Source organism: Mirounga angustirostris, unplaced genomic scaffold, assembly GCF_029215605.1.
Source record: "Mirounga angustirostris isolate CCGP_5_RB_7025 unplaced genomic scaffold, mMirAng1.0.hap1 SCAF_4, whole genome shotgun sequence".
Taxonomy (NCBI): Eukaryota; Metazoa; Chordata; class Mammalia; order Carnivora; family Phocidae; genus Mirounga; species Mirounga angustirostris.
This window is the reverse complement of record NW_026991712.1, coordinates 125,269,210-125,296,749: the sequence shown is the minus strand read 5'-3', so window position 1 is coordinate 125,296,749 and position 27,540 is coordinate 125,269,210. Positions and strand designations below refer to the sequence as shown.

General features: G+C 35.0%; 1 protein-coding gene across 2 annotated transcripts in view; it reads right to left on the bottom strand.

Annotated features, from left to right (window-relative positions):
• Nucleotides 1-409: 409 nt before the first annotated feature.
• ADGRL4 (adhesion G protein-coupled receptor L4) overlaps nucleotides 410-27,540 on the bottom strand; it is a 107,266-nt gene continuing 80,135 nt past the window's right edge. For both annotated transcript variants that reach the window (XM_064588938.1, XM_045897332.3), the window contains 3 exons: nucleotides 3,731-3,822; nucleotides 2,217-2,385; nucleotides 410-1,828 (listed from right to left, as the gene is read on the bottom strand). In XM_064588938.1, coding sequence (XP_064445008.1) covers nucleotides 1,766-1,828; nucleotides 2,217-2,385; nucleotides 3,731-3,822 — 324 coding nt within the window. In that variant the 3' untranslated portion in view covers nucleotides 410-1,765. The remainder of the gene's footprint in view (nucleotides 1,829-2,216; nucleotides 2,386-3,730; nucleotides 3,823-27,540) is intronic.

The following is a 27,540-nucleotide window of genomic DNA, read 5'->3' as shown; positions in this document are numbered from 1 at the left end:
CCTTCATCTATAAGGCCCCTTGTGGTGACATTGGACCTGCCCAGATAATCCAGGATAATCTCCCCATGTCAAGGTCAGCTGATTAGCAACCTTAATTCTCCTCTCCATGTAACCTAACCTAACGGTAGCAGTCACAGATGCTGAAGATCAGGGCTTGGAAGTGTTGGGAGGGCTATTATTCTGCATACCATACATCATTTGTATATATCGATTGAGCAGATTTGTTTTCAATATCACATTCTTATGACCCTGTTCTATAATGACAATGATAATAATGGGCCATAGGCTTAGCATATAAGAGATCAGAAGATATAATAAAAATTTATCATGGATTCTCTAAAAATGTATAGGCATATTGGCAGGTAGCTCATCTTTCTTGAGAAAACGACTCGGCAAAGCAATAGCTGCATTCATTTAGATAACATTTTATTTGTTAGAGCAAATTTTGACAGACTTCATTTTAATAGCTGGAGAAATTAAAATCACAGCATTTAGTGTATTGGCATACTCCTACAGGTAGGTGCAGACCATTACATATTTTTGAAATAAAATCACTGCTTCTACCTTTTAATGAGAAGATTTGAGGATAGACAGAAGCCATACATTTAAGCAGATATGTTTTAATAGATAGTAGAAAACTGTCAGAAAATAGATCCACTGTGAACGTTTCTACAGTTCTCAGTGACTTCTTTGTTATAAATAACATTTTTAAATGTGTACTTTTCTGAACAGAAAAAAATAGCAATTCACTTTCTGAATACTTTCATATTTACAATGCCCTTTTAAAAATAGTAAAAGGGACTATTGTGATGTGAACTATAGCATTTCTAAATTTAAAAGAAATAAAGAACTCAAATATACTAGCCTAATGAGATAACAATATTTTTCACTAACTGAAAGGTAATAGAATAGAATACCTGAGCTTTATATATACACTATTTTTACATTTACAGCCATGAACAATATTATAATTTGGCACATTTATGTATTGCTAATTAAGCATTTGAAGTTATAATCTATGAAATAAGTATAGAAACAGCATATACCTCATTATGATGTTAACCTAAAAAACAGAATATAATTGTTTGTCATTTTATTTGTGAAGTTTTTTGTCTTTTTTAGAATATTAGGGAAGAAAATGGATATAACAAACATAAGTCTAAGTTGTTTTAGTAGAAGTTTAAGTTCAGAACAATTCACACAATGGCAAAATATGTTCATTCATATTTTATCTATAATTTCTCATTTAGTTTACAAAAAAACCAAGTTTACTCAAAATATAACTCATTGTTATAATAGCCATTTCCTTTTTCCTGCTTTACATTCTGCCCCTTCATTCTCTCATATTCCACTTTCTGTAACAGAGCTCATTACCAAGGTGATAGGGGACTAGTTTCAAAGGCAACATGTCACAAAAATAGCAATCCAGTCGTTTCCTTCAGGACATTCATATATTTCTTGTGTTATAAGGAAAACCTTTCCTTGGGCGCAGTGATATCACTCCTGAGAAACCAATTACTTTTCACATATCTGCAATACTATTTTGACATAACTATGTCGTGTAGGAAAGCAAACTACAGTTATATGGTACATAATTATGGTATCTTATCTACAGTTTCTACACTGTAAACAGAAAAACTGATTTAAAATAGTTGATTATCTAGCAATTAATAATTGGATAATTGGTTCAAGTCATTTTTATACATTGGCTATTCATAGCTTGGCTTTTTTATGTGTAGCAACTGTTATCCATAGTTCTCTATTTTTATCTTAAACATCCAAAACAACAAGGAACATTTTTGAACAATCTATAATATTCTTCTTGGATCTAAAAAAAGAAAAAGAAAAAAAAAAAGAAATGGTAAACGTAATTGCAACAATCACATCGAATTATTTTCAAATCGCATTAAATTGTTATATTTGGTTTTCAAAAGTATTGTTTTCTCATCATCTGTCAGCATATGCTCAAATTAATAGAAGCTATGCTTACATTCCTAAGAACAAGTTTGTTTGAAAGTCTATTTCCATATGAACAGCTAGGTGTTCTGATTACTTTGATACTAAAGTATACTGTATTGAGGCTATAAAGACTCAACATAAATCTATGAGAATAAGAATTTTTATCAATTTGGTAACTGAGGCTACATGAATATGCTGTAGGGTTGGCCAAAATTAAAAAACAAACAAATGGGCAAAAATGAAATAAAATTGCTTACTTTTCTAGATAAGACACACAGGAATAAGAAAATGAACATCCCCTGGAAGGCATTGCTGACGGTGAAGAGGTAAGCTGTTACCACTGATGCATGCACAACATGGAGGACCCCAAAGATCCAGGTGGTGCCAAGGAGGAATAGGAGAGCAAGGGCTCCCCTGGCACAAGACCTAGAACATATTTGAAATGTTTCAGTTAAGAAAACTACATATCCTCAACACACCCCTAAACTCCTCCAATTATGTGGGAGAAGAGTTTGTGGTACAATGAAGAAATCTACAAAGACCACAAGGGATTTTGAAACTGACAAATTATTCTAGCTTCACAGGATAGCCTTCTGGGTATGTTACTGCTCTGGGGCAGCGATGTGCTTCCAAAATGAAGGCAACATTATTAAAATATGGTATTTTTCAAGGAGTTTCCTTAATCTTAAAATATTTTTATCTAGTGTACTGTAGTGTATGTGCTTTTATTTCAAATCAAATGTTGCAATAATTTCTGAAGGTAAGACATATATCTGTTAGGCGGTATTTTCCCTAAGAAACCTTGTAAACTATATACTGCGTGGACTTGGGTCAGTAGGTGTGCATGACATCAAAGGAAGCTTCTGCTTTCCTTTCAGGTATAGTCAAGAAAGGACAAGAGATAAAACTAGATTTTTTTTTCACTGTTGCAATACAGTTATCTCAAAATAAATTCATGTCACAATACTGATTTCTTAAAAATTAAAAAAAAAACCCACTCTTACGTATTTTCAATTTATTGCCTATGACTTTGGTCAAGCAATATTCGGTCCTGCTCACTGAGGACATTGCTTTGAAAATGAGGCAACTAATGATTATTTTCTCATTCATTCTTTGTCCAATCATTCCATACTGCAGAAGATGTTTTAGCAGTATACCTCAGAAAATGAGTCATTTTCAACTTTATTAAAACCAGCACACTACATGAAGCTATGAATGGTGAGGGGTAAAAGAAAGTAATCGATCAAACATTTGCTAAATCCGAACTATAAATCTTGTGCAAGGTATTGAAACTACAGGAGTGTTTCCAAGCAACACAAACGTTAGTCGTTTCTAATGTTCCCTATAGCACACTTCAGTTTTTCCTGAACAAACCATTTTCAAGGTCTCAATAAATCAGTTTTAAAGAGAGGGTTGAAAGAAAAATCATGGCAGCATGCAAAGTAGGAGTCACAAGAAAGAAACACAGTTACAAAGCTCTGAGGAATGTTTTCCAAAGAAAATCACTAAGGTCTATTTTTGGCCTAAAACACAACCATCATCTTTTCTTTCAAAGGGGATTATGTTGGAAAAGATTGTTTTACTTACCATTTAATATGTGGTGATTATAATCTTATTAAACATATTAAATGCTATTTAACAGTAAGTATCTTAAATATGGCAGAAGAAAGTACAAAAAATAATTTTAAAAATAGTCCTTTCAAGAATTATTTGTGCCTTAAGTTACTAAAGCTTTTAACTACTAAAGAAATAGAGTTAAAGAGACATTTACCTTATGTTCTCATAGCAACTAACTTCTGGTTTCAACCCTGCAGTGTGACGAAAAACTTTGTATATGATAAATCCAAAAGCCAAGAGATTAACCTGAGAAAATAAATGAATTTCAAAGCAGAGATAATTTTCATAGTCAATTAGATACATATGAAGGAAGTAAATAAATACTAAGGATTTCAAATAAGATAGTAACTAGAAAATGGTGGGATTTTTATGCATATTACCAAGTACAAACCCTCTGGTAGATTTAAGGAGGCAAATCTGTGGCTGATCTTTATGATAGCACTGAAAATTGTTAGTACAAATGGTAGTACAATTTGCCAGATCGTATTAAACACCCTGTTCAAGAAACTTCTTCAGATGTATGATCACGTCTACAGATTGATGAGTATCATCTGCTGCCAATTATAGGATTCATACACATACTTAGTTAAATTTTGGTTTGAAAAACTTTGTGAACATTTGAGAAATCAAATTTTTGTTCATTAAATTATATGCTGTTTTGAGGAGAAGTGTTAGTGATAATTCTGTCAACCTTTAAAAAATTAAACTGGAAAAAAGATATTCAGAGGAATTAGAAAACCCAACAAAACACTTTCAATTTCTATTGCTAGAAAATGTTATGAATGTACTTTCTGTCTCCTAATATTTATGCTCAGATTTCCTTTCCCTATATTTAACCTTGGAAACTTTCAAAATATTAATGAAATAAATGTTTGTTTGAAGGTATATACTTTTTATTAATAAACATTTATCATTCTATTATTTATATTTGCCATTATGGGCTAAGTAGAGTAATACAGTTTTCACTCCTTTTAAAGTGACTGCATTATGAAAAGCTTCCCCTTTTCCTATATTTTTGGAAAACTTAAAGTCATATTTGTAGTGCCAGAAGATTAAATCAAGGGTATATTTTGAATGTATATCTACTTTAATATGAGAATACTAACAATTAAAAATATTAAGTATTTTAAAAATAATTTGTAGATTGAGCCTTTATTGAATTTATTTTATTAATCCAAACAGATTTTTTCCAAAGCCATTTTGTTATAATAGCAAAGTGTAATAATTTAATTTTTACCTAATTCTTACACTAGTATTTCAAAAGCTTATAGTTACAAAAAAAGTTGGTTTTTTCCTTCTGTAGTCTAAGGAGTTTCATATAGCTTCTCAAAATTTATTAATTGCTATTACAAAAAGCAGTATGAAAGAACGGGTCAGATAATTTCATTTTGTCACTTCTCCATGGAGAGGTCCTTGAGAGAAAATCTTAAAGGAATAAGGGTCTATTCCCTTCTTCCCGCTGTGTCCATCACTTCTAATTATATGATTAATTAATTCTAACTACAGTAATTCTTCCATACACAGGAAAGACTTCAGCAATTGCAATGGGGGAGAGAAAGCATATTAAAAGTGAATGAATTGATAGTCCCCCCCATCTTAGGTTCAAATAACTAACTGAAATGATAATTTAATAATAGTTAATTTTGTAAGGAGTCTTTACTTATGAAAGAGGGATACATAATATCTTCTAGGTTTTTATAGCTATAGCTTCTTTAAATGAATTTGGAAACAGCAATTGTACTTAATTTTATAAATATGAGTATATATTTTTTAAATAATAAAAAGTATTAAAAGTTGGTTAGTATAAATATGTCAAACTATTATTGGTTTGAATATTTGCAAATAATTTTAATGAGGTATTTATATTGAATTTTTTATCCCAACAAAGAATTACGAGATAACTTTAACCAAAAAAAATTGTTCTCTAGATGCATAATTTTTCCACGTGACTGATTGTAATATTAAAATTTCCTAAACTCTTTTCAATAAAACTGGTTTGAAAAATAGTTGCTCATACTGCTGTGTCTTCTCAGAAGTCCAAATATGTTTGGAATGCTGTTCCACATCATCAGCTAAAATAGGGAAGAGCAGCCACGGAACATTCCCTATGGATGATACAGTTCTGGAAAGTACATTTTTCTGTACAATAGGGAAATGTTTACATACTTGTAAAAACCAGGTGCTGCTGGAGAAGCAGGAGACTAATTCTTACTCCATCACCTCATACTTTCCCCATTATAAGAGAAACAGATTAAAATATTTTTACCAAAAGGTGTTATGGTTTTATGTAATAAAAAAATCACAAATACACTGATTTTATTATCCACATTCATTGGTACTAATACAAATATATTAAGCTTCTTATATGTATTCTAAACATTTTATAAAGGGTCCAAGTCTCTGGCATGGTGGTGAGGAGTGGGTACAGATTAATGAACACAACAGGCATTGTCTTCTGTTCTCATAAACTTATTAAGAAAATATATAATAAATAATGACATAAGTACTTAGAAATCTACAAACTGATAAATGCTATCAAGTCACAAATTTGGATCATTAAGATAGACAGATTAGGATAAAGGTTCAGGAGGTACTTCTCTTAGGATTTCGTATTTAGACCAAGACCCAATAAATTATAATGCATTAGCAGATCAAAGAATCCATGAGGCTTGAGAGAGTTGAGGACATTGCAGATCTTGAAGGAATTAGCAAAGGTAGCTGGGGTGGAGTCAACAAATGGAAGGGAAGTATGAGAAGAGGTGAGTGAAGTAGACAGGGATGGGAATATTACTTGGATTTTATCTTAAATGCAAAGGATTTTAATGTATTCTTTCACTCAAGAACACTTATATACTTTAGGCTTTTCCTTAAGGGACTTGCAGTATAATGGAAGAGATGATCAGTCAATAGGCAAGTCAAACACCATTCAGTACGTGCCCAGTGATTGTTTAAAAGAAGGGTAAAAGAACACAGGTAATGACACCCTCACATGTGATTTCTAAGCCAGCCTCGAATGACCAGTAAAGCCAAAGGAGAGCAACCCAGAGAAAGTAAGTGATTACTCAGTATATCAGTGCAGACCTATCTCTGCACACTCACTTCTTAGGTGATCAGACCCAATGGCTCAAAATATTATCCTTACACCCTGATTGTTTCACTATGTCTAATAGGCATCAGGAGTTGAACATGTCAAAAATCAAGCTACTGTTCTTCTCCCCAAAGAAACCTATTTTTGCTTCAACCTTCCTCACCTCAAAAAAAAAAAAAAAAAAAAAAAAGCTATCTCATCCTTCTAGCAGATCAGCCTTATTCATCAGCAAGCCCTTCACCTCCACCTTTAAAACATACTCAGAAGAGGACTACCACTTACTGTCTTCACAGCACCTATCCTGGGAGAGACCACGTTGTGCCTCACCTGGGCTATCGCCAAAGCCCCTAATTGGTCTCTCTGCTTCCATCCTTGCCCTCCTACAATCTGTTCTCATTACAGCAGTCAGATGGATCCCTTTAAAATTTAAGTCAGAATAAAAAAAAATAAAAAAAAAATAAAATTTAAGTCAGACCATGTCCCTATTCAGAACTCTCCGATGGCTTCCCATAGCACTCTGAGTTAAACCTAAAGATCTCACAATGGCCTCTGGGTTTGAAATGCTTTGGTTCTCACTATACCTCTTCTCTCCAGTCCTACTTCCCTCTCCTTTGATCATGTCTACTATGTTCACGTTGGATTCTCTGTCCTTTTTCCAGCCCACCAGCATGCCTTAGGGGGTCTGTACTTGTTGGACTCTCAGCTCTTCCCAAGGCAAATTCCCTCACCACCTCTGTTTAAATGCCACCTTACCTACATACTGCCTCCCACTGTTTATTAAAAACTGAAGCCCAAATGACAAAATCAGACCTCAGTTCAATTCTATGGAAATACAGACGATGATGGTATTCTTTACTGTTTTGGACAATGCAAATTCTGCATGCAAACATGTTCTCCCCTTGGCTGAGTCATTGGAACACTGCAAAAAAAAAATTCTCCTTGACCAAACTATAGTCAGCCTCAACCTTGGGCTTCAGTGTCCATCTTTGAAGAATTCAGTTTTAGCAAGAATCCTGCTAAGTCAGCTTAGAGAGAATCCTACCACTCTTGATTATCTGGTCACTTTCAATATCAAATTAAATTCCTCATCTGCCACCCTTAATATCTGATCACACTGGCCTGCCTTTCAGCAAGAGTCCTGTTAAAGTAAATTTACCAAGAATTCTCCCCACCCTTGCCATCCGCTCTTAGTAATTTTCCATGCACTCCCCTCCCCACACCACACAAACTGATCCTTGGCTATAAATTCCCAGCTGGTTTTGTTGTAGTCAGAGCTGAGCTGAATCTCTCTCCCCTATTGCAATAGTTTTGACACCTATCACAGTAGTCCTGAAAAAAGTCTTTCTTACCATTTTAACAAGTGTCAGAATAGTTCTTTAACAAAACTCAGAGCCAAATGCAACATCATAATATTCAGCAAATTTGGGGTAACTGGAAAAACTTATTTGCAGCTTTTACACTGCCTGTATTCTCTCTTTATCTATAAATATACGAGCTACTTTAAACCCTTTTTTAAATAGAGTGAAAAACTATAAATAATCAGTATCACCCAAAGTCACGTGACTTTATTTACTTAGCGGTGGGAATTAAGTTGAAACTCTGCATTTTATATGGTATGGAAAAGTATTTTCTGGAGGGGAATATTTTATGAACTAAGTACAAATAGTCTGAGATAAGATAAAACCAAAAGCTCAAAACAAGATTATATAGAATTAAAAAGTATTTCTGATGATAAATGTTTGCAATTATCCCAGAAGTCATGATGTTGAGGCTAGAGAAATATGTGCATTTTAGGCTAAATAATTGGAAGGGTACTACTAGCATTATGTTTACTGACAAGGCTACCTCGATGATAACTGACTTGAATACTTGAGCGATTCTTTCAAATACAAGACAACTCATTAATAGGAACCTTAATTAAGGAAATGGTGCCTTTACAATGACTCACACTTTTTTTTTTAAAGATTTTATTTATTTATTTGAGAGAGAGAGAATGAGAGACAGAGAGCAGGAGAGGGAGGGGGGTCAGAGGGAGAAGCAAACTCCTCGCTGAGCAGGGAGCCTTAAGTGGGACTTGATCCCGGGAGTCCGGGATCATGACCTGAGCCGAAGGCAGTCGCTTAACCGACTGAGCCACCCAGGTGCCCTACAATGACTCACACTTTTGCTCATTAGTATTTACCTATGTGTGCCAACTTTATCAGCTGTGGTTCCCTTATTATTTATCTCTAAATATTAGTGCCACAAAAGCACAAGGGCTAATTAATGACTTGCAAATGAACAAAGTCATTCGTTATCGTTTTTGGTTCAATTTTTAAAAAACAGTTTTAGCTTGTAGATTAGGAGTCCTTAATACTTTTCTAGGAATAAGCAAGACAAGAATGTTAGGGGCAAACCTAAGAACTCTGAAATTCACTGTGGCACTTGAGTATATAGAGAATGAGAACAGCTGTGAAGAAAAAAATCATTCAAGGCATGAAAACTTAACCCTTGAGAGAAACTAGTATTTTAAATTTAAAATCATTCCCCTGACTTCATCTTAAGGAATATTTATCTGTACAGAGATCTGTTTCTTAACCTTCATTGATAGATGCAGTTGCTTCAAAGTCTGGCACACAGGTGCTGATGTTTGACAGAGTGCATTAAAAATTTTTAAGTGCCTTATTTTTTTAAACAAGAAATTTAAACAGATAAGCTGGAGAGAGAGCAGGAGCTAATTCTGAAAGATTTAGACCTACAGGTACATTCGACCCAAGGGCTGCAAATTCAGGCTTCAAAATGAAGCATCCCAATCAGTCATTTTTCTTTTCTTAGTCTTTTTCTCAATAATTGATGAAGCCATCTATATGCTGATGTCAGATCTCACCAAAAAGAATGAGAAAATTTCTTTTACAGCACTTTTAGACCCAACTTTAATTTTTCACATATATCAAACAGAGTCTGGTTCATTTAAGAATGTGTCATGATCACAACTACTATGTCCTTTCAAGTAGTTTTATTACCTTTAGATTAACTGGCCTAGTTAATTCCCTTCTGCCATGGACAAAGGGAGGATTTCTACTAGCCTACCAAGAGGGCATTAAAAACAACTCAGCCCCCCAAAACAGTGACCCATTCTCAATCCCTAGATCACTGCAGTAGTTTTCAGTTGAAGCTTTTAAAATGAAAAGATATCATCTCTTAAAGAAAAATATCTACTAGCGACATTGGAATCAAGTTTTGTCCATTCTGATTTTCTTTTGTTATCAGTTGGAATCACATCTTTAAATGCCTTACTTACAATGCTAATCCCAAAGAGTATCAGAAAAAGTGGGGTATGTACTGAGCAAAAAAAATGTCCCCCCTTCCGAGAAAACAGGCACAACTAACATGTGGAACCTGTGAATACGCCAAAAGGGATGGTGCAGATAGAATAAGGTTATGGGCTTGAAGATAAAGAAGTTATCCTGGATTATCCTGTTGGGCCCCATGTGAGATGTGAGCCCTTAGAAATGAAAGAGGAAGGCAGAAGAGATTCAGCAGCGAGGTGCTACATCAGAGGAGGCAGAAGGGGAGGTCAGAGAGAACTGAAGACAAAGGGGGTCGTCAGGTCAGGCAGGAAATACGGGAGACCCCTACAAATTGAGACTGACCCCTGTCCAACAGCCAGCAAGGAAATCAATCGCATGACACTAAATTTGGTCAACGAACTTCTAAGCATGGAAACAAATTCTCCCCCAACACCTCCAGAATGGCCAATGCCTTAATTTTAGCCTAGTGAGACTCGAAGCAGAAGAAACAGCTGAGCCACACTGTGCCAGACTTCTGACCTCCAGAACTGTGAAATAATAGATTTGTTGTTATAAGCCACCAAATTTGTGGTAATTTGTTATGACAGCAACAGAAAACTAACGCAAAGTAAAAGACATGTAAATATAAAATATAAATTGTGTATATATATATATATATATGAAGTACCCTATAATTAGTGTTTCCTATATTTTAAATAAAAACTTAAAATCCAGCTTAAAAGAAATACTAATTTATCAATAACCCATATTTGTTATTGATGTTCTAGATATTTGGTGAGTAATCGATTATATAAAATCTTATTTGTGGATTCTGTTTCTGTGTTTCTTAAAGAGATCACAAATTATAACTAGTATAGGACTTCCTCTTCAGCCACTCGTAAATACAGTTTGTACTTTCAAGTACCTGTCACATCTTCTTCTGTATAATGCACACCTTTATAGGCCCTTTTTGTAGGGTTGCTTCATTAATGAGTAAAAATACAGGATATCAGTTAAATTTGAGTTCAGATATACAACAAAAATTTTTTTAGTATAAGTATCTCCCATACAATATGTGGGGCACACTTAAAACTAATTTGCTATTTATCTGAAATTCAGATTACTTGGGCATCCTGTGTTTTGTATGGCAGCCATAACTTCATAGCTTTAAAATTATTTTCACATCTGATCCTTTTTGTAATCTGAGGACACTAGCTTCTTAGTAGAAAGCCCCAAGGACATCGCCCTTTCCGCATATGACAGTTTGAAAAGAGATTTCAAAGAAAGAGTGGGTAAATTTTCAGATGCTGCAATTGTTGTGGAACCTGGACATGTGTGTATGTGCAAAGACTGATAAAATGTCCTTAAAGTATGTAGTGGATGAAAGCTCATATAAAAGGTTTGAGCTCAGTGAAGAATACACCTGGGCTAGGCAGGACTCCTTCCCCTTAGAAACCCCTCGGTGTGCATCGTGAAGCTGTGCTGAGAGGCAATGGATTAGACCAGTATCTGTTAAAAAAAACCTTTTGTTAATAAACTAATGGCTAGAAATAAAATTTCCAAAGCTTAGATGTGAAATTGCATTAGTATAAATTTAGTGAAAACTCTCAGAAATTATGATGCCACAATATTTGTTGACCTGTTGTCAGAATCATGTAGTGGAGTAACTCCCCCCCCCCGCCCCCCCCGCCACATGATGCTGCTAGGAAGCATCTCTCTCCGAACATCACGAGCCTCATCTTATTTCACATTCCTGAGGCTCAGGATTGAGAAGCCTGGGGAATATCTACAGACCTAAGAGATACTCCTCAGCTCAGGTTATCCACACTTGGCTCGGGAGAGAGGAGAACAGAGAGACATGGGAGTGCAGTCTACAATTCTAGGGGAAAAATATTAAGAGTAATCTGAAACATACTGAAACATCTGAAACAATCTGAAAACATAATGAATAAAAATAAAAATAAAAATAAAATAACCTAAACAGCTTCTAAATATTATCAGAGGACAGTATCCTTCATAGAACATCTGAGATATTAACAGCATTCATGTTACTAATACCTTGAGGTTTATACTTTAGAAGATAGCAATGCTCTCCCACCAAGCACTGACTGCTGGGGTATACAATTGGATGAATGGTTGTTCTGGAATAAAATAGCATTTTGCAGGTAGTTACAAACTAGTGTAACATTGAGATGTGAGTCAATGACAAAAACATTTATTGAGCATTTTTCTATGTGTCAGACATTACTGTAAGTGTTCTTTATTTTTAATCATTTCATCCTCAGGCCAACTTTATGGGGTAATTCTTCTTCTTATCATCATCATCATCATCATCATCATCATCATTTTTTTTCACATTTATGGCAACAGAGGCATAGAGAGGTTATACAATGTGCCCAAGGTGACACAGGAAGTATCAGAGCAAAGATTCATACCTAGTAGACAGGTTCTAGAGGATATGCTCTTAAGCACTTTATAAAACTACCAAACGATAAATGAAGGGCCAGTAAAGAAAAGCTAGACTGACATCTAAAATTCCATGAACTTAACTGCTGAGACATATATTATCTGCTAACTTCGTTTTAGAAATGGTTAAAAGTAGGAGAGTAAAACCTTAATGAGTAGTGATATGGTTAGCTGTTTGGCATTAATGTGTTCATTGAACTTAGTCAAGACACCGGTGGTGAAGGCCTTGTAAACACCAGTAGGATTTAGTGTGTGATGCCAGTGATCCCCTAACAGAGACAACTGTCTTCACTGTTCTCTGTGGTCAAAGCATCTAAGAATGTGCTAGTCTTCCTGTGCTGGTGAAAACAAAGCTTTATCCTTTTGAGTTCAGGTATGGTCACTGGGTTCATGTTAGTGGTCAAGTAGAATGCCTTAAAATAATATACTGGGGCACAGGGGGGACACATTAGAACTCCCATTGATCTTTTTTCCAAGGAAAAATTAAGGTTTACTCTTTAAAATACTGGTTTAATCTTTAAAATATGATACTGGTCTCACTTTTTCAATGTCATATAAAGCCACGTGTCAGATACGAGCCATTCAGCGGGATGAGTATTTGTTCCTAAAGGTAGAGAGGTTCGCCCCCTTTTGTTACCTTATGGCCTACTGCAACATACTATATATGTGCCTGTTAAGTGGATTTTCAGGTCACATTATGTAGTTTTAATAAAGTAACCCTAACTAAGTAAAAAATCAAGACCTCAAATGTTAACTACATTGCGTGCTAAAATTAATCCTGATAAAGAATATACAAATGAGACAATGACAGAACTGACATTTTCCCTACCCCTAGAGTAAGTTATCAGCTAGCCAAGCTGTAAGCCCTTACATGTAAGTCAACGAAGTTAAAAATACATGAAGATCTAATCAGATTTGATAAAATGTTATTTAAAAATTCAAATTATTAAGAGGACTATTTGAAGTATGCATTTAGATCCACAGTTTCAATCATATTTAAAGTCATTCATAATCAAGACAACACATCATTTCTCTAAAGTCAGTAATACATTTTTAGCAGTCTCTTTTAATGTTTTCTACTTAGAGTTTTAAAAAGTCATGTACCATTGGAAAACAGCTTTGTTCTTCATGATGAAATAAGTTAACCGAAATAATATCTGGAAAATAATATGGCACAAATTTAAATGCATTCTGTTTATAAATTTAAATACACATCCCTCTTAGTAATATTATTGCAAAATGCAATTAGAAAGCATTACTGAAGATTTGAAGAAATGAATGTTAGAGCATTCAGTGTGATCTATTACATAGTCTCACTAAAGTACAGATTTAATGCCTCTTTGTGAGGTATCAGCTCTGATAGCCATTAAAACCGAGTGTTAAGATGAACTTAGATCCAGACCTTTGGATTGCTGTAAAGTATAAGCAATGTTTCATTTAAAAAACTAATAATATTTTAGTGAGAATTATTAAATTGAAGTATTGTTATCTTTAATATTTTGAATTTATATTTTCAGATTGTTTAATAATATACTTTGTATATATTATATAATTCACATATTAGTAAACTAGTAAGTGTATACCATTTTTCAAGATGTAAACATTTATTAAGTTACATATTTTTTACTGAGGGCTCTTTAATCAAAAAAATTTGGAGATCATTGCCTTATATAATTTGGCAGTTTCAAAAAAACAACGGATGCTTCCTCAAAATAAATAGAATAAATGGACTCAGAGCCACACTTCATGGATTCAAATTTTAGCTCCGATACTGACTGGTCAATTTATTTAACTCTTTGCATTTTTCTTTCTATGGAAAATATGGATAAAATATTAATATTTATCATCCAGGGTTGGTTTTATGTATTAAATAATATAAAGCACTTAGATTAGTGCTCAGTATATAAGTTTTCAACAAGCATCAATTATTATCACTAATGGCTATTATGTTTATATGGAAGTATGTTCTCCCGAATTGTCTCAATATTTGACATGCCCAATGGTGAATATAACATATTCACTTCACAGTTGGATAAGAATGATTTTGTGATGTAGTCTCATTGGACGTATAAATAGCACCTTATATCAGAACTTAGATCTTTCAGTCTTTATTTTGGGCAATATGATCTCAATAGAAAACAGATGATCTCTTTCTACTTTTAGGACTTTCCTTTAAAATAATGTCAGCAAAATAAGGTAGTCAGTAATAATAATGTAATCAATGTATGAATGTAATATCATTCAACAATAAGTCAAACATTTATTGTTCATATAAACAACTTCTCATTTTTTGTTGAAACTCCTCCTTTTAGTAGAACTGAAATTTCCAGGTCAAAAATCTGGATATCTTCAAGAATTTTATAGAAGAGGTAGGAGTGTTTCAAAGGGCAATCCATAGATAAAGTTACCAGATACCTTAAATATAAGAAACAAATTCTTCATGAATCCAATATGATATTCTAGAATATTTTATGGGAGAGGGTAGTTATCTTTTCTTAAATCACTCTAGTGCAGAACAGAGGTCAGGAATATTTTTCTGTAAAGGGACAGGTTGTAAATAGCTTAGGTTTTGAGGGCCATATGGTCTCTATTACAACCACTGAACTTTGCCATACCATTAAATACAATACACAAACAAGTGAATGTGACTGTTTCCCAGTAAAAAATTATTTATAAAAACAGACTATGGCCATTGATGACTCTTGGTCTAGAATTCAAGATCCATAAGGGTAAGGACTTTTTTCTATTTTATTCACTGACATATTCCCAAGGCCTAAAACAACGTCTGATACATAGAAAATGCTCAATAAACGTTTGTTGGATGAATAAAAGGATGAAGGATGTTATACCTAATATACCTATACCATTCTTTATGGCCTATGTAAAAGAGCATTCATCCACTAATTTGATCAATCATTTAAAAAAATTATATATATTTTTTTGTCTCACATCTTGCAGATTTTGACAAAACAATATCTTATTAGAAATCTATTATCCATAGATAGATATAGCAATAGTAACTGAGGGATATATTATATATTATCAAAATGTAATGACCCTCTAGGAATAATTTTGCATAAAGGGAAAGGATGAAGTTACACCTCCTTTATTTTATGGGTGGGTACCTTGGGCATACGTAATATTTTGCATCTAACAGAAACTACAGACCCATGGATTTTATGATGTGTATTTGTTAAACACAGTCTTGAGCACACAGGTAGGTCACAACAAATGTCTTAATCACAAGTAGGCAGAATACTGCCTCATTAGGAAAATATCTTCCCACATCCCTTCAAGTAATAGCTAAATAATTGCTCTATTTTATTATGGCTAGAAATCCCATCCCAATATATAATCACCTTAGGCATTAAAAAATTCACACTTCGTATTTTTAACACATTTCCATTAGGAATATTTCAATAGCTGAATTTTTTTTTTCAGTTTTTGGAAGAGTAATTTACTGTCTCTAAAATAGAAGCAAAAGGTGGAGAGAATTAGAAATGTATAAGCATGAAGGATAAAGTGATTCCATGGGTGTAAGTGAATTCCATGGGCTTATTTTTGTAACTGGTTTTAACTGTAGATGGTTATAAGCCATAGCGAGATATTAGAAAAGGAACAAAGGTGAATGAGAAAAACTACTTATGAAGAACATTTACAACAGTTGTTCCATTTAATGTGACAATGAAAACCCAGTGATGAAATCTCCTTTGTTAAGATATAAGCAAGGAAACGTGTTCCTTGTGTATACTTACTGTAAAAAGTGAGGATAGAGGTTAGTAAAAAATACACACACACACACACACACACACAGGTCATTTGACTGTTACTTCCCATTTATTTTCATTTATTTATTTATTTTTGTTTTCATCTATACATTTCTTTTTTTTATTATGCTATGTTAATCACCATACATTACATCATTAGTTTTTGATGTAGTGTTCCATGATTCATTGTTTGCGTATAACACCCAGTGCTCCATTCAGTATGTGCCCTCTTTAATACCCATCACCAGGCTAACCCATCCCCCTACCCCCTTCCCCTCTAGAACCCTCAGTTTGTTCCTCAGAGTCCATAGTCTCTCATGGTCGTCTCCCACACCGATTTACCCCCCTTCATTTCTCCCTTCCTACTATCTTTTTTTTTTTTTTTAACATATAATGTATTATTTGTTTCAGAGGTACAGGTCTGTGATTCATCAGTCTTACACAATTCACAGCACGCATCTGAGTGGCTCAGTCAGTTAAGCATCTGCCTTTGGCTCAGGTCATGATCTCAGGGTCCTGGGATCAAGCCCTGCATTGGGCTCCCTGCTCAGTGGGGAGTCTGCTTCTTCCTCTGCCTCTGCCTCTGCCCCTCCCTCTGCTCATGAGTGTTGCACGCACGGTCTCTCTCTCTCAAATAGATAGATAAAATCTTAAAAAAAATAAAGTTATTGCCAATTTTATTTTATTTATTTTTTTAAAAATTTATTATTATTATTATTTATTTGAGAGAGAGAGAGGGATAGACACAAGCAGGGGGAGCAGCAGAGAGAGAGGGGGAAGCAGGCTCCCCGCTGAGCAGGGAGCCCGATGTGGGGCTCGATCCCAGGACCCTGGGATCATGACCTGAGCCGAAGGCAGATGCTTAACGACTGAGCCACCCAGGTGCCCCAAGTTATTGCCAATTTTGAAGGTAAAGATAGAAGAGACATAAGATTGTCCTCCAATTATTAAAAATTTTCCTTTTTTTAAATTTTGAAGGATGCTTTTATTCTTATAATTTCATTTCTTTTTTAATAGTAGCACTGTATATAGGGTTGGCATCATTATCCTTGTGCACATGTTAGAAATCCAGGGCACAGAAAGAACCCATGGTGTACACTTTTTACCAGTCAGATTGCTTTTGAAAACCTTTCACATTATTTGGCCAGGACCTCATTTTATTCAGTTAAATGTAATATGCCAATGTTAAAATTCCGAGTGAAAGCATGTCATAGATAGATCGATGTAGACAGACACATACAGCAATCATTTCTAAGGAGAAAAGAAATGAAGGAAAAGTGATGTGCTATAATGAATGCTTTACGTATTATCTCTTCTGAGAAGAATTCTCAAAATGAGCCCATTTCCATGATGGTGATGATTTCTTTAAATTTCTTTGGGGGAAACGAATGAATATTTTTGACTAAATACTGTGCTTTGTGCATCATTTATTTATTTACCCAGCAGAATTACCTGAGTAATTACTACCTGGTAAACCTCAAGGATAATATAGTGAGAGGAAATCCATAAAGCTTTTCTCTCAAAGAGCTTATAGTCTCCTGGAGGAGACAGATATGAATCAGTTGTTAATCAGTTATTCACATCAATACATGTGTAATTATAAATTGGGGAAAGTATTTTTTTTTTTGAAAAGTGGATTTCTCTGAAGGCATCTAACAACAACAAAATACATTATAGATCCATGAGTCAGGGAGGACTTTCCTCAGAAGGTGTTGCTTGAATTGATAACTGAAAGACAAACAGGAATTACCTAGACAAAGGGATGGCAGAGGGCAGTGATAGGGAGTGTTTTAGTGCAGAGGTGCTGAGATGGGAAGGTACATAGAACCTCTCAGAAATTGTAAAGCAATGTGATTACAACACAAAAGCCCATGGGAGGGTCGTGGGAGATGAGGCTGATCAGCAGACAGGGGCCAGAACATGCACTGCCTCCTAAGTAAAGTGTCCACTTTATCCCCATTTGCGGGCCACAGTATTTTTAATGTCGGTTGCCCAGTGTTCTGTTCAATTTAGCATTTATCTGAATTTTTTATTTACATCTTATTAAGATAAGCCTGGGGAAGTTTGGTAAGCTCTACTTCCACCGGGACATGTCTCTTGGGGTGCTGTGTGAGAGTCACGTGCACAGTGACCATTCTGATCTTCACAGGGGCTCAAATATGGAAGACAACCAACAATATCCCCCTTCTCTTTCTAGACCCTATCCAGATACGGTGTAAGCATCAACTTCCACTCAAATACGTGAGTGGTTAGGGACAGCTACCTTCTTCATCATCAGGGGATAGTGGCAGAAAGATTCAAAATGGCCACATTGTCCAGGCTCATGGTGCTCTATTCCAAATCACCGGTGTTGTGTAGAAAAAAAATTACTTTTGAAAATAGATTTTTGAATAGAGCTGTTTTATAGGTCCATCAATAAAATGAAACCAACTTGAATGATTTTTATTACCTACTTTCATTCCTAAAAAGGTCCAGATTTTGGTGATTGATAAATGAATATGGTCACCTTATGGAAGTCTTTGTTAAAAGTTTTAGATTTGACCCCAAGAGCAATAAAGCCAAGAAAGATGTAATTAAGGGGTAAAGAAATGTTCAGATTTGCTTTTCCAAAATATTACCTCAAGCACACTAATGTGTTGTCTTAGAGTTGTTTGTTTACACATGTCTTCTTGATACACTTTTTGTGTCTCCTCTCCATTTATATCCCTTCAGTTACTAGCACAGCCTTATCTGGGTCTTTAATACTTGATAAAGTTTTGACCTATTCTGAAATATTCAAAGTGTTGTCCCTATTTTTTCCCAGGTTTTTTCTTTTCATATTACCTGTACTTTTATTTTGATTTAATACTACTTATATTGATAAATATTAGTAAAATAAAATCATAAAGATTTTTAAAAGAACCCCAAAGACTTTTTTTTTCTAAAAAAATTAATCTTCTAATTAGAAATATGAAATTAAGGACAATTAAAAATGGGTGAAGCATTATACTCAGCTTTCAGCTTTTTCTTGATGAGAGAAAATGAAAAGAAGGAATTTGAACAATTAGATGTCAAACAGGAACTACTTGTTGATGAATATCAATTAATAGAACAGTAAGCCTCCAGACTCTCTGTATTCCGCATATTGATCTATAGTCTGATACAGTCATTATTTTATTTTTTTTAAGATTTTATTTATTTATTTGAGAGAGAGAGAATGAGAGACAGAGAGCACGAGAGGGAAGAGGGCAGAGGGGGAAGCAGACCCCCTGCTGAGCAGGGAGCCCGATGCGGGACTCGATCCCGGGACTCCAGGATCATGACCTGAGCCGAAGGCAGTCGTTTAACCAACTGAGCCACCCAGGCACCCCAGTCATTATCTTAGGTAGGGCATTTTGGTTAGCTGTTGGATATTCTTGGCAAGATTTAGAGATAAAACAAAATAAAATGGGGGGAGAGATATTTATAATGGACAAGATTTCCCTCATTTTCAACAAGATGGAAAGTAATTTATTTTGACACCTTCACTAAGTAAAAAAAAGAACTGAAATTTTATGAATAATTTCTAGAAGGTCTGTAGTTGCTAGGGTCTTTCACAACTTACCCTAAAACCATTTGTGGAATCTGGAAGATGTGGACACATTCTTCATGCGCCTAACAAAATCTGCTCCGTTCAAAAGGAAAGGATATGTAGTAGTGAAAACTGCAGAATGTGACTCTGGAAAGCATGAACTTGCCTCCACCACTCAGTAGCTGGGTGATCCTGAGTAAACTGCTTCACTAAGGCTGCACTAAGCCTAAGTTTTCACTTATTTAAAATACAGACAAAATGGTGGCTGTTACCCAAATAAGTGTGAAATAAGCTCTAATGACTAAAGGCTGTGCCCTAACAGTGAACAACTTGAGCTCTCTTTTTGATCAGATATCATTGGGAGCCATGTTTTGTTTTGTTTTATCAGAAGGAATTTTAAATGTTCCTTTCTTGGGAAACTCCGAAACTAGACATGACAACATTTTCCTATGAGAAACAGAAATCAAGACAGAGCCACACAGATAGTCTATTCTCTCAGAATAAGTCATTTGTATTTGGCAGAGAATTCTGAAGGAGACCAAGGGATATAATAAATACTTAGAGGGAAGATTAAATATTTTCTCATGTGTAGACTAAGATCTCTGCGCATGCTAATAAAGACTGATTCAAAGGGCTCACTTTTGTTGCAGACCAGCTTCAGGAAGTGTTTTATGCTTGGAGGAAGATCAGAGGTATCACAACGATCAGAACATGTACTGAGCTTTTAGCCAAGTTTAGTTCAAGTTTTTATGAATTCTTAGTAAGTAGAAGCTTAAAGTTTTATCTGTTGCTTACATAAGAATGCACATAATTTGCTTTAGCGTAACAAGTTCTTCTCAAGGAATTGGTGTACTTCTTTAAAAAGTTATAAATAGCAGAACCCCCATAGATATTTATAAATAGATAAGTTTATAGTTACTAGATCTACTGAAACTCTAGTAAAACATTATCTCTTAGTAACTGCTATTACTATTTTTATTTTGTTGTACTACCAAAGCTTTTTGTGAGGATTAACTGAGATTTTAAAAGGGTTTTGTAAAGATTAAAAGACAATACAAATGTGAAGTGAATAATGATTCTAACGATATCCTGCACTACCAACTCACTTGCACCATATCATGATGTAACATCCTTCACTGTAAAGCTATATTTATTAAAAAAATACCAGTGATGAACTTCACCTTGGCCAGTTTTTTCTAATTGGACTTGAAAGACCTAAGGGATTTTTTTCAATATATTTTTTTGGGTCTCTAATTTCTATGAAGTTATTCAATTTTTATGAAAATTTTTTAGTACAAATCCCAAGGAGATTTTCTGTGAAGGGATTTCCAGTTAAGAATATGACTCCCATATATGAGAGTACATTGGAAACTACAAATGTATTATTTATGTTAAGTTTTTTTTAACTCGTTCTTTTTAAAATTCTAGCTACCTATTGTTTCAAGAAGGTTGGAATAATACAAAAATGTAACAAAGTGTTACAGGCACTGAAATGCTTATTAATATATAATATGAAGAAATGGTTAGAATTTTAAAATGTCTTGAATCACAGAGGTCACTAAAAGATGCATCTAACAAATATGGTGCCATTAAATTAAAAGATGTAATTAAAATGTTGATGCTGTTATCCACAACATGTAAAATTTACGATGGTTAGTGTTTCTAATATAGCTTCAATAGGGTTATCTGAAGGACATTGCCCAAACTATGATTTTAATTCTTTTTCTTATATTTTTGCTGTTTAAAGAAAGCTGCAAAATGCACTCCTATATAAGCTGCTTAATATCCAAGTCTAGACTAGTATTTTCTAGTAGAAAGAATCCGGGATATTATTTTGCATGGGATATGTGGTTGTACTGGAGACTTCTTTGGTTGTCATGTCTAGGCAGTGGTGGTAGTGGTGTTATTATAGGCATCTGGTGAGTAGAAGCCAGAGATGCTGCTAGGCTCCCTATAATGCACAGGATGGGTCCTCCAACAGAGATTTGGTCCAAAGTGTCAATGGTGCCATGATTGTGGAACCCTGGTCTATCATAATCCTTCCCTTGGGTTTATGTATTCCAGTTCAGCTATTTAGACACTATAGTAGACAATAATATCTAGTGTTGACAAAAATGTCAGAAAAGGGACATTCTCAAATATTATTGGTATAAGTATCTATTGAAGTAAATGTTTTGGAGGCAGTTTGTAAATTTAAAAATCTGTCTCTACTTGCATTTCTACTTTTAAGAAGCATTTCTTAACAATTTTATATAATGGATATATGTAACTATATTGGAACAGGAATTCTCTGGGCATGCAGTATTATTTATAGTAAGGAAGTATTAGAAACCAATTAGATGTTCATCAATAGGAAGTGGTAAAATAAATTAGAGCATAATATGGATAATATGCAATGATAAAAATGGTAGAGTTGTATATTATAACAAAGAAGGATGAATGTGTTATATTTATTTCAGGTTATAAATGATTCAGGTTTTTTGAATTTGTAATCAATTTCTTTGCCTAAATTTATATAAATGTGTATGTATGTGTGTGTGCGCACGCGTGTGCACCTACCAAAGGTCTGGAAGGATGCAGAGCAAATATTAAGAAAAAGAGTAGTTAGTCATGAAAAATATGAGTGTGGGATAAAATATCCTCTTGTTACCTTGCCTAGTCTTGTAATATTTGCATTTCTTTCAAGCTTGGGCAATTTGTGAAATTAAAAAATGTAATAAGAATAGCTCACATAATAATAAATATACATAGACATTGTCCGTTGTGTAAGGTTATGTGAGGAATTCACTTTTGAGGAGGTTTTAATAGGCGTTTCCTGGTGAAAGGGAATTAAGAGATTGCAGGCATAGGAAGAACCATTAGAGGAGGCCACTACAAAGAACAGTGGAATTCTGGGCAAACCTAAAAAGAAGGGGGTAGGAGTAGTAATATAGAAACACTCAATTATAAGGGTTGTGATTTAAATTCAAATGAAAGCTCACATTTTTTTAAAAGAAAATGCCTTATTTGGACATAGTGTAATTAGTATTTGCCTCAATCAAGCAAATTCTATTCTTCAATACTGAACATGTCTATAGGAAACTTCAATTTCTACTGAAAAGTTAAATTATTTTCACCAACTCTTTTTTATATTTGTGTACTTGAATCTAATCGCTTGTGCAGTTTTAGTTGAAAGGATTCAGGATTAAAGATTAAAAATATTGAAGAAAGAAATGAATTATGGAAATTATCTTCAGTTTGCAGCTTGCTTTACAAAGATTTAGAAGCCTCTTTTTTGTAGAGCTCAATCTTTCAAAAGCATGGCTAGGGCTTTTTATGTATAGTTACAATCTTAACATTCTAAATGTAGTGATTCATAGAATCCGCGGGGTCACTGGTTCATACTTTAGAATTCCAAGAGATCCTTAATATTAATGAGTCAACACCTGAGGAAATACTTTCACTTGATCAATGCAGGAAATGTTGCTGCTCAAATACCTAAATCGCTAACACTTATCAGAGTAGATTAAAAGCATGAATATTCCTTTGAAACAACACACCTAGGGGTAGAAAAAGCCACCAGTGCTGATCTCATTCAGTTCTTACTCATTTACATATTGTCTTAAAGGCATTTTACATCATAATCTCCAACACAGACATGCTCCAGGGTTTCCATTCATAAAAACAAGCAAATATCATTTGCAGGACCTAGTCCCTGCTCTGTGGAAGAAATGCAAGGATTCCATGGATGAATGACAGGTATGGCCATTGTTCTATAGAGATGTGTGCCCTGGAGTACGGGTCTTCCCAGATTTGTTCAGAGAAAGTCACGAAACCAATCTAATCCCTCACTGAAGGCTAGGCATAACGAAATCACCACTAATCATCTATTTATATTTGAACGTTCACTTACATTTTGTCTTTATCCCGTCTTTTTCTTCTATTAAATTTTTATTGCTTTTCTTAAGATATTTTACACTTTGTGTTAATTTCGGTTAAACTTTCTCTGGCAGAGTGTACTAGAGACTTTTTAACAAATTCCAGGAAGTAACAAGTATGTATATTATAATCATATCTTGCTATATGGTTAAACAAATGCTGTCATATCTTCACCAATATTTTAAAAATTAGGATCTATGCTTAAATATATATATGTATATGTATATGTATATGTATGTATACACACACACATATACACACTATATTAGCCAAACATACATTCCCTTGCATACAATTTTTTTGCTGTGCAAACCATGGCTTTAAAGTTCGTCTTTATTTTTTGGGGCACCTTGGTGGCTCAGTTGTTAAGAGGCTGCCTTCGGCTCAGGTCATAATCCTGGGGTCCTGGGATCAAGCCCCGCATCTGGCTCCTTGCTCCGCGGGAAGCCTGCTTCTCCCTCTCCCACTCCCCCTGCTTGTGTTCCCTCTCTCGCTGTGTCTCTCCCTGTCAAATAAATAAAATCTTAAAAAAAATAAAAAAATAAAATTCGTCTTTATTTTTTAATACAAAAAGCATAAATGAGAGAGCCAAAAATTGTCCTCCAAATTATTGTGTGTTTTCCTATTTTAAGCTTAAAGAATGGATGTTTTTTCTAAAACATTTTGCTTTGCTTTTACCATAGCCTTGTTGTGTGTAGGGCTGGCCCTGGTATCTTTATTTTATGTATTAGAAACCCAGGACACAGAGCAGTCACATTGCTTAAGGATCTCACGGTGTTTCTTCCTGCCTCATTTATTGCTATGGTGTTTATTAACAGATTAATTAAAATACAGAGATAATTATCAAAGACTTACTAAATACCTCTGTATTCTGGGGTGACCCAAAGGAGTCAGTTTTATAGTCTAGGGTTCATAGAGAATGCAATGTGAATGCTGCTCTATAGAGAATAACTGCAATTTACTGAGTTGAGGCCAGTAAGGTGTGCACCACAATGACACTGATTATTGAGCAAGATATGGGTCAGTAAATGAAGAAACTCTGTTTGGGTGTCTGGAGGTAGGGGATGCGTAGTGTAATGCACACAGAAAATTACCGTGTGCAACAGAACAGAGCGCTGAAAGCGCTATGGAGGATTTGAATAAAAAGTCTATGGAAATACATTGGAGAAAGAGATTAGTTACAAATCTGGAAAAGTTTTCATCAAGTCCTGTATTAATTAATGATAAGATTTCAGGCAGAACTGTGCACAAGGGTGGTAGGATTACTGAGTGCAAAGGACCGAGAAGATATTCAAGAACAGCAAGTATTCTAAGAAGGATGAAATTTTTGGAGGAGCTGTTTTGTGGGGTTAAGCAGTGTGAAAAAGAAAGCTAAAAATAGGCTGGGTTCAGCTAAATCACTGAGAACTTGACATTCCAGCGTATAGAATTTGGCCTATAGGCAAAGGGGAATATCAGCCCTGGAATTAAGAAAGCAGGCCATGGCAACTTCATGAATATAAGTTTCAGCTCAGATACTTACTAGCTGTTAATCAAGCTATGCAATCACTTTATGCCTCAATTTTTCCACCTTCAAAATAAAATAATTATGCACACGCGCACACACACACATGCAGCCATTTTTGAATTGTTTAAAGAATTAGATTAAATGTGCTAACAACACATGGAGAAGAGAATGTTTATTTTAGTTCAGGAACATAATAGGGTTTAACATTAATGTTATTTTTTATTAATAGTTGCCATTGTTTGAGCTGAGTTTGGGGCTGTTTATTATGGACAGGTTAAAACAAAATTGGAGAGAATGGCAGCAGAAAGATAGGTCAATAAGGAAACTGCAAAAGAGGCAAGGTAAAATGAAAAGGTGGCTCTAGTTTCAAGTTCTAGTAGACCTAAAGCCTTGAGCCAATCTCTTAACATTTTGAATCAAATCCTATTTTTTGTTAACTATAAAATGGAATAGATAATAACAATGTGGGCGATTTGTGAGTAGTAGCTGTTTAATAAATTGTAAATTAAAAAAATTCCTGTTATTAATACTAGAATATGAGGAAGGGATAGCAATAGTTTGATCCTGAAAGTGGAGAAGAAATGGATAAGTTTATGGAAGAAAAACTTGTGAATAATTTGTGGCATCCTAGCCTAGGATGTGATGAATCCATGAAATGATGATTCTTGACTATTCTTTTTTTTTTTTTTTTTTGGATTATTTATTTATTTATTTATTTGAGAGAAAGGGCATGCACAGATTACTGGGGGGAGGGGCAGAGGGAGACAGGGAAGGAGAGAAGCAGACTCCCCACTGAGCATAAGCCCAACCTGAGGGGCTGGATCCCAGGACCTGAGATCATGAACTGAACCAAAGTCAAGAGTCAGATGTTCAACTGACTGAGCTGCCCAGGCACCTCAGATTCTTGACTATTCTTAGTAACAGACAGATGATGATAATTTTGTTATTTCTGGCATTGTCTTATGCACAATGGTGGCCATTTTGTCTGTGCCCTTTGTTTACCTTCAAGGGAAATCTGGTAAGTTTTGGGGGCTTCTTGGTAGACACTTAAATTCACATTAAGAATCTGCTGTAAAGCAGATTTACTTCTTGCCCCATCTACAAGCAAGTTCATCTATCTCAATGAAGACTTGTTGATTGATTGTCATGCTCATATTGATCTTTCCCACATCTTATCAATATCACTTATATTTTATTATATGTTGTTCTTTGTCATTTATTTTGTCTTGCTTTATCCTCATTGATACTATAGTGGGCAGGGGATAATTCTGATATTTCCTTTGTTCTCCCATCATGCCCATAACACCCAATTAACCTGGCAAACTTAATTACATGGCTTGGCATCCTTACCTACCAGAGTACACCAAGACATAGGATAATGATTTTTTTTTTTTTTTTTTTTTTTGAGAGAGAGAGAGAGGCAGAGGGGAAGAGGGAGAATGAGACTCTTAAGCAGGCTTCATGCCCAGTGCAGAGCCCAACACGGTGCTCCATCTCACAATCCTGAGATCCAGACCTGAGCTGAAATCAAGAGTTAGAGGCTTAACTGACTAAACCACCCTGGCGCCCTGGGATAATGACTTTCAATTCAGTAGATCTATGTAGATGAGCGTGGGGCAGCATAGTTGGTTCTCAGATGCTGTCCCTTCATTGATAAAGCTCAACTCCTTTGTTGTTGGAGGCTAGACTGGCCTGATTATCTCTCGCTGATGGAGCTTCATGACATCACTTTGGTTTAGTTTGGTTCCTACTATTGTTGGTAATCTTGGCTTATGTGATGGCCTCCACTTAGATAGTATATGTGATTTTCTTGGTGTTTATAGAATTTCCTTTCCATCTTGGCCCCTTCTATTCTTCAGAGAAGGATAGTCATGTCGCCATTTAACCTCACCTTTAGGGCGCCTGGGTGGCTCAGATGGTTAAGCGTCTGCCTTCGGCTCAGGTCATGATCCCAGGGTCCTGGGATCGAGTCCCGCATCAGGTTCCCGCTCCTTGGGAGCCTGCTTCTCCCTCTGCCTCTCTCTCTCTCTCTCTGTCTCTCATGAATGAATAAATAAAATCTTTAAAAAAACAAAACAAACAAAAACAAAAAACCTCACCTTTATTCAACCCATTATTTTAGTTGTGTATAATTTTGTTTTGACCTGGCAACCTTCTGGGCAACCCTACAACTTTTGTCCACTTCTCTAACTTTCCTGAAGTTTTGTGTGTTCCTTCCTCACTTTATTCCTAGGCATGGTATCTAATAATCCTTTCCTTCCCTGCTGTCAAAAAATACTCCAGTAGGCATGCAGTTTGCAGGAAACTCCAAACAAAAATAGGTCTAGTCTCTATATTCAGATTTGGCCCAAAGTCAGGGGACATATGTCAAGCATAAAAATTGGCTCATTATGCTCTGC